The 8,607-nt window shown below is 37.7% G+C and overlaps 1 protein-coding gene across 1 annotated transcript in view; it reads left to right on the plus strand.

The window, feature by feature from the left end:
• PPP2R5C (protein phosphatase 2, regulatory subunit B', gamma) overlaps positions 1 to 6,670 on the plus strand; it is a 25,030-nt gene extending 18,360 nt beyond the window's left edge. Inside the window, exons 12-13 of the mRNA XM_010193458.1 lie at positions 1,540 to 1,656; positions 3,993 to 6,670. Coding sequence (XP_010191760.1) covers positions 1,540 to 1,656; positions 3,993 to 4,124 — 249 coding nt within the window. The 3' untranslated portion in view covers positions 4,125 to 6,670. The remainder of the gene's footprint in view (positions 1 to 1,539; positions 1,657 to 3,992) is intronic.
• The last annotated feature ends 1,937 nt before the right edge of the window (positions 6,671 to 8,607 follow it).

The raw sequence follows: 8,607 nt of genomic DNA on the forward strand, positions 1-8,607 counted from the left end.
TTCAGTGTCCGATATCTTCCCAACATCGAGTTTACAGTGGTGGAAGGTGGAGTAGCAGAAGTGGGGCACTCGATGATCTCAGTGCTATTTTAAGACAAAGTATGGGCTCATCTGTTTCCAAGGAGGAATTTTGTAAATGGATTCTTCCTCTTGTGGCATTTCTCAGGGAACAATTACTAAGCTGCTCAAATAAAATTTGTTATAATTAAACATTACGTCAGTTGAGAACAGATCAGTGAAATTTAATGAAAAAAGAAGCTTTCACATGAAAGCAGCAGTTGACTTTCAGTGACAAAAGTATCCCTTAAATCAGATAAACCGTAGAAAAGCCTTGCTTGACGAGTACCTGATCTACGTGGTCACTTGCTGTCCAAAATGAACCGTTGCATGTCTGCTAAGTAAGGGGATTGCTTTGTAGTAGTGAAATCTGTAGAGTTCTGCAGTGTAAACTTCCCTCTCTTCCCAAGCCCTTGCTGTAACTGTGTACGTTTTCGGAACCCGGTTACCACCACCTGTATGTGCTGTGTTCTGCGTAACATGCTTGAAGAGAGCTGATAATTGGAAGCCATTGAAAATAAAAATTATTCATTTGAACACTGAGTGCTGGACTGAATTGATAAGGTTATAAGGATGTAAATGCTTTTAGCACTCTGTATAATGGGTTTTTAAGGTGGGTTTTTTCCCCTGGAATTTCTATTAACTTTTTAATGTAATTACTGACAGTTCTTGTTCAGAGTCCTGACTCTGCGTGACACAAGAATATATTTTAAGATTTTAAATCATGATAATGATATCTGTTAAATCCCTGCTGTCAGGGGTTTTTTTCTGTTTTGTCTCAGCTGCGTTAAGTTATTGGTACACTCAGATACTGACTCTTTTTGTGAGGAAAATGAATCCAAATATGTGTATGTGTCTTAAGTGAGTTTTGATTTCAAGACCACATACACCTCATCTGAAAATACAATTTAAAATACTGAGGCTGCTGTACAGCAAGCTTTAGATACTATACAAGTGTTTTTACAAGATGTTCTTTTGTTCCCAAAACACTTGTGTGTCTGTTTTACTTTCTCAAGACAGAAAAGTTTAATACTTTGTTTTGAAATTATTTTATATGTCTATTAATTATACTTGGCTTTATAACAGTGTATTTTCTAACACAGGATTGCACAAGAAAGTAAAATCATTCTGTTTGGGTTGCTACACTGTTCACAAATCACTAGACAAAGTATTAATAAGGTTTCTGATTATTAATAAGGTAATTGATTGCCAAAGTAGACATTCAATACTGGCAAAATCTGAATGATTTTAAAATTCAGGCTCAGATGAAGCACATTTTTTATATTCTGTGTTTTTCAACAGGACATTTCTCCCAAGTGAAAGTATTGGAGTTCTGTTTTAAAATGTATTAACTTGGTGCCTGAATATACTATATACTGTATACTCAAATAACTACTCATAGCATTCAAACGCTCAAATACGCTCTTAGTATTTAGGTATTGCTACTAAGAATGCTGATGTTAACACTTTGCGTTTTATCAGTACCCAACATATAGTGACACGAGTTTGCTGAACAGTCCAGTTGCAATGGAAACAGATGGGCCTTTAATTGAAGATTTGCAGATGCTGAAAAAGACAGTGAAAGAAGAGGCTTGTCAGGTAAAGCCATGTGGAGATAACAAAGTTCTCCAAATTACGAATTAATTCTTGGGGTTTTCTGGGGTATTTTGGTTTATTTTAGCAACTGTTAGTCCTAGGCGTAAACTTGGGTTATATTTTCAACCCTATAACCATTTATCCTAGAGTAATAAACTTCATTAGAGCTGCTCCTGTAGCGACCAGGAATGCAGTGTTACATTTCTAACGCCTGTGACTCTGATCTGTGGTCTCTTTTGACATTTCTTATCCAGAAACTTTAATTTTCTTTGCACTTAGAAAGAATTTTTTGTGTCGTGATGGGAATAATGATTATGCTTTAAGGGCAATAAAAAATACGGCTAAAATCTACCCCATCATGTTCTATTCTCTATGTAAGTTTTGCCTTTTCCTAAGGAAAACTGGCATAAAATATAGTCAGATTGTCGTGGTTTTAGTTTGTTATTCGGAGCCTTTTAAGGGCTAAAGCTACTATGGTTTTAAAAATATGTAAAATATGCATTCATCTTTGCCCACTCCTGTGTCTTCTTGCTCAGTCCACCATGTATCGTGTTCCCTTACCTGCTCAGGGCAAGGGTTTTCAAGGACTTTCCAGTCTTTAGCTAATTTCTAGTGATTTTCAGGTATTTTTAATTTCACTTCAGTTAAGTGGAACCAGAATCGTGCCATTCAAGCTAGACAATTAAACTTGGAGCTGATGGAAAACTGTGAGTGCCAGGGAGCATTGCAGCATCGCGAAGGTGTCTGGTAGGAATATCAGTAATGGGAATATCTCTAAATCCAGCCAAGTTTAGTACCAGAGAAATGATCTGGAGCTGAAAAACTGGTCGAGATCAGAGCTAAAGTCTTAATTTGAACTGATGTATCAAGCAAGAATTTTAATAGAAGTAAGCATATGGCCAACCTAACCTCCTACAATACCTCCTTAAAATTCCAGTGTCGTTATCCTGCAAGATTATATTTGTACTATGGCAATTTGCATTTTATTAGCATACCTGCTAATTCTGAGAGTGCTGACATTAGTCCTAGAAGAAAAGCAGCCAAAAAATGCAGCCAAAGAATGACTGCGTACCAGTAGCTGGGAAGTGTTTGAGGATTTCGGGTGGTATCGTGTAACTTAACATGTGCAAATGGTACTAGCAGCCCAAACTAAACCCAAGGGCTCTACCTAGGTCTTAATTTCTTTTCTACAAAGAACTTGGCGTCAGGAGCTGTAATGTTGAGGCTATAAACAGCTTCATTTCCAGCTGGAAAATGAGTGCATCAGGAGTAGGGATTTAAAAAGTGATGCTAATGGAAAAGAAACAAGTTGTAAACTAAATAAAATTGTGACATTTGGGTTGGACCAGTGCAAGCGTTCTTGGCCACCTCTCCAAGTGCGTGCTTTCCTTCTTTCCCTTGCTCAGAAAGTGTGCAGGAAGGAAATGAGATGATGAGAAGGTCGTAAGCTTGTTTTTTCAAAGATAACGATCCTGTCCTAGCAGAGCTAATACAGTGATTTGAAACAGGAACTATTATTATTAGAAAAAGTTACAGAAATCTGAGAGAAGTGTAAAGCTTGCAAGAGGACTGATAAATCTGAGTCACCAGGCAGGAAAAGGATTGATGAAGGATTTAGGGTATTGCAGGAATTAAGGTAGGTACCGTTCTTGCATCAGTCTTTGAGAGGACACTGGAAAGAGAGTTCTGTATCACTCGCTAAGTACCATCAGAAACTGATGCTGAAATAGGAGGTATTACAGTTACCAGTTTAAAAAATGGGGGAGCCAATAAAAAGAACAGCTTGGAGAGCATGAATAATCATTGATCTACCAGGCAAATTAGGGGAGGTGAGACAGACGTGGAAACTATATCAGGACACCCTTATAAAGATATTTTCAAAGGAATTCTGTCTGGTTTTGAGAGAGCACCGGTAAAATAATACAGCAGAAACTTAAACTTTCGTATCTCTGAGTAGTACAAGTAATTATAAGCATGGGAAAAAATCATTTATGTTGCGTGTAGAGACATAAAAAATGAAAAATAAGTGAGAAGATAGATGGTAATTTTACTTTTTTAAATGTTATCAAGTTATAATCATGGTAGTAATGTTGTGGTTGTCAATAGCTTTGAAGTTGTTAGTAGTTTCTCATTTTTCCTCTTAGCAAAAACAGTTTCAAGACGTGAAACTGGGAAGCTGATGGGGTAAAGAGGAAATGGTGTTGGTTTTTCTACCATTTTTATACCATTTCTTAAATTTCTTTTCCCTTAAGTGAACATAGCGATGGGCAAGAAATATTTTCAAGTAATTGCTTAGTAACGAATCTCCTTGGCCAACTTTGTTCTATTTTTTATCGCAGGCACAGAAAGATCAGAAAAAAGATCGTCCTCTCGTGCGACGCAAGTCAGAGCTGCCTCAGGATATCTATACCATGAAAGCCTTGGAATCTCATTGCAGAGCTGATGAATTAATATCACACGACGGGCATTAAACTATGACAGTGAAATCTTATTTTGGAGGAAAAGTTGTTTTATTTCTGGACTCAGTTCTACAGTAGAACTTACTTTTTTTGTGCCATACCAATCAGTTACACACGAAGTCAAAGCTTTCTTCGACCCGGTTCTGTAGGCAATAACTTAGAGTACGCAGCTCAAGATTCGTAGTTCAAACAATGGTAAATGACCCAATTCCAGTGCCGAATATTGGGTTGACTGTCATCAAGTGGACGCAGTTTCCTGGAGGTGTTCTCATGGTACCACCTAGCTGATAACGTGCGGGTTTTCTAGGCGTGTTTGAGAAACGTGTCCTAGAAACTCTTTCCGTCTACATAAGCGAGTGACCAATAGTTGGTACTAACGATAAATGTGTGTTTTCAAACAGGAAAAATTTCTTTCAAATTTCAGTATGAAACTTTTTCTAGGATTTCTCGACTTTGCAGTTGTTTCCACATTATTGCTCTCTTGTAAAATACCAGCAGTTTTGAAAATACACAGTTATTCTTTCGTCTTACGAAACATGGCTTACAAACTGGTGACTGTCATGACAATCCTCGACCATCATTCCTTTCTAAGAGTTCTGTAAATTTATTTCTCCTTGACTTAGGATAAAGATATATAGCTATATATACCATGTCCTAATACTTTATGTATATTTAAAGCCATATTTTCCAGTCTGTAGTGTATAATACGGCACCAGTACTCCAGATACGAACTGGTAGAAGAATTTTTCCTAAAATGAAAATTTGTTTTATTATGACTGGGAATAGAGTGAATATAAAATTCCATTTTAATTTTTGCAGGTCAATAGAACGTCCTCTTTCACTGTTTTCTCCCTTATCTGAGCTTTTAATACTCAGCATTTTTCTTGGGCTCTAGGAGTTCAATATTCTGTGGCAGATACCACGCGTGATTTCAGTTGCAGCAGTTTTTTATCTGAAAGACGACCGTAACCTTTCAGGAAACACAACATCACAAGCTTATTACAATAAGAAAAAGAACAGACCCTTGAATTCCATCCTGCTTCTTTTTTCAATGAGTCTAAGAGCTGAGGAGATAGTGACCATAACTTTACATGAAAATACTTTTTGTTGTTGTTGTAAAGAGCACATGTGCTGCAAATACACCTCACGAGTGACCTGAAAATGCATCTGAGTTGCTGATCTTCAAATGCTGCTATATATTCCACAAGATTACTTGCATGTAATGAGCTTTTTGTTGTAGATGGAAAAGCACGGGAGGAAAATCTCTTTACAAATATAGTGCTTTGTCTTCAATATTTGATTTCTCTCAGGGTGGCCAGTATTTTGACTTCCTTATCCTGCTTACAAGCTGTTGGAAATGTGTTCTGCTATTCTCAATGGGTGATTAGTTTCTTTTGTCTCTGGCAGTAACATGATATAACTTTAATGTTTAATGTCTTGATACATAAAGAGATACAAAAAACGTGGCTTCTTTAAACAATAGTTTTCTTTTACTTTTTAAGGAAGTATAGCGTCTCCTGCATCCATTTAAAAGTTGCTGAAAGCAGACATTCATAGTAACCTTGTGCAGATGTAGTGCCTGCTGTCCGTTGGTTGCATTTAACATTCAAATTCCAATATTTGTTGCATTGTCTATTGGATGAAAATTGGGGGTGGTGAAGATTGGCTGACGACGACTCAATTCCGAGACCAACCCGACCTTGAAGTGGAATGTCCACTGTGGCTGAAAGCAGTTCCTGTAAAACTTGAAAAAGAATATGCTTTACCATTAGGATCAACTATATGAAAACAGTCTAAAGATGCCTTCTCCTTTTGAGGGAAAAAGGGTGCTTTTTTAATTGTGTAGAGCAATGTCTATGTATTTTGATATACCATTGTTTGAACTTCCATCTTTAGCTGGTAGGTTATCAGTTACCTTTGATTTTGGGTGTTCGGTATGTTTGTGCAAGAGGTTGCTGAAAGGAATTATTCTTATGTTACCCAAGGGGACAAAAAAAAAAGAAGCAAATTGTATATCAATGTTTGATTGACTGTGTGATGCTCAGCGTATAAGAACATCTTCCACTGTCTGGATTTTATTTCTGTTCTTTATCGAAGATAAACACTCACCAAAAAGGGAAATAGTACGGTATTTTTCAAGACTTAAAAGCTCACCGTAACGTTTGCGTAGGCAGTATTCCAAAACCTGTCACCACCGATGGTTTAGCATGTTTATGATCGATATTTCTCTACTTCTTATAGCCCTGTACTAAACCATTCCAAAAGCAAAGCCGTCCCAAATAAAAAAAGAAAAATTAAAGGAGAATTTTGGTGACTGTTGTTCTTCATAAAGTTCTGTGTCCGACACCTTCCCCCGTTTTCCAAAATTCCACCTGTACATCAGGAATGTCAAAAGTAATATTACAAGTGTCTTTCTAGTGTGGCTTTAGTATGGCTTCATTTTAATATTGTACATACATTGTACCTTGTTTTATGGTAATAAGTAATAAAAATGTAGACTTCATATTTTGTACAGAATTGTCCTATGTACAGAATAAAAAGTTCCTAGAAACAGCAAAAATAGGTAAGTGGCACAGTTCTTTTTCGTTAGACGATGCCTGTAACGTTACGCGTTAGTGGAATGTTAAGTTCAAATGTACCTACATCTTTTTTAACATTTTGTAACTCAGTTTTTTTTTGTTCTGGCACTGTTTCTGAAGAACTTCATACACCTGCCATTTAATATGCTTTGATCTAATTTTAAAACCTAAGAAAAAACAAAGAAAACAGTGTATTATATGGACAAATAAAGAACATGTGGATTTTACTTGCTCATCACGAAGCTAAATGTAGCGCAGGGTGTTTGGGGCTGTGTTCACGTTACCATTGCCTGCAGAATCGGCTGTCAAATGTCAAATAATTCCAGACTTTTCACCAAAAGGAAAAATTCAGAAAGGCCATTAGTAAAAAAAGTGGAATAATGGATATTTGGTAGAAAAATAACTTTTAGAACAACTCAGTTGAAAGGAATTTGTTAAATCTCTGATCTGCAGGTACAAAGATGCACCTCTCATACCATAGTGTTTTCCCCTCTGATACTTCAGTTTTGACAGCCTTCATGAAAAGTCACTCTGTTTTCAGGGATTACGGTGGTGTAGATGGTGAAGGTGTGGGTACAAACCTGAAGTCTGCTTAGGAATTGGATTCCCTCTGGAATCCATAAAAATCTTCAAGATAACCAAGGAAATAATGACTCCATCTGGCTCTCAGTATGTGGTGGGTTTTGGGGGTGTTGTAAGCCTGGGATCAATCTCTAACCTGATTTTCTGATTTGAGTTAGAAGTGAAAGGCTCGAGTTAGAAGTGAAAGGCTCGAGTTAGAAGTGAAAGGCTCGAGTTAGAAGTGAAAGGCTTGCGTACAGAAAGGAATTGAGTTTTCCGCATGAGCTCAGGAGTAACCTGATGTGCACTCCCAAACTTAATCATGAATTAAAAACTGGACCTTGAAACAGCTGAGGACTTGCTCATTCTGTTTACAAAACGAGGGTCAAATACCTCTCAAAATAGAATTTTCAAAATATGGTGGTGACTTTTTTCCATATAAATACCTTACTGAGCTGCGAGCATGCTCAGGAAGGGATCTTTCATCCTTTCTCTTGAAGGGGCTTCAGCCAATGACCTTTTTTGTGTTTGCGTGCTTGGTTTGGCTTTTCAGAAGGGGAAAGGAAGGCGCTGTTGTGGTGTTTGGAGGTTGGTTGGTTTCCTTTATGGAAACTCTTCTAGTACCTTACAAACGTAACAGGAGGTAGCTACGGTTCTGGGTTATCCCGAGTACCTGGATCCCATGATGGAGCACCCACCTGAAAGTGGAGCATTTCTGCTCCTTGGATCTTGTCCTTAACCACGTGTGATGATTGTGGAGGCTCTGCCTGCATGCAGCTCATTAAGAAATGCTGTTCTAATTACCGTATCACCATCTCCCTGGATCACGGGTTCTTTTACATGGTGAGACTTGGCTCGAGCTCTTTACCTTATGAAATAAACCTTTGATCTAGGTAAAAATTTGGTGTGAAAAATACCCATGTAAACACTTGTTTGTGATCCAGACGACCACGCTAAGAGGGTTCGTGTTAGCACAAAGGCCTTGCCATAGTCATTTTGGCAGTGCTCTGGTCATAGAACGAGAGATGCAGGAGGATTAGAGATGGGAAAGCAAGCTGTTTGTTCTGGTTGCTACTCGTTTGGGGTGTTTTGCTTGGTTTTGGTGTCAAATACTACCAAACTACTCTTAAACACATGAAAAATACATCTTTTTTTTTTCTCTGAAGTTGTTGCTTTTATAACTTACACTGAAGGTTTTCTTTCTCCATTTGTTGTATGGCATTTGCCAGGAGCAAGTCGTGTCTGTTGACGAGTCCTAGTTCTCATTCTGCTTCTCCAAAATACTTCTTTTTAGTTCAGTTATAGGGAAAATGTGTCATATGGGCAATCTTGCCCTTCGGATGGCTGCTTTCAAT

Source organism: Mesitornis unicolor, unplaced genomic scaffold (genome assembly GCF_000695765.1).
Source record: "Mesitornis unicolor isolate BGI_N332 unplaced genomic scaffold, ASM69576v1 scaffold15291, whole genome shotgun sequence".
Classification (NCBI taxonomy): domain Eukaryota; kingdom Metazoa; phylum Chordata; class Aves; order Mesitornithiformes; family Mesitornithidae; genus Mesitornis; species Mesitornis unicolor.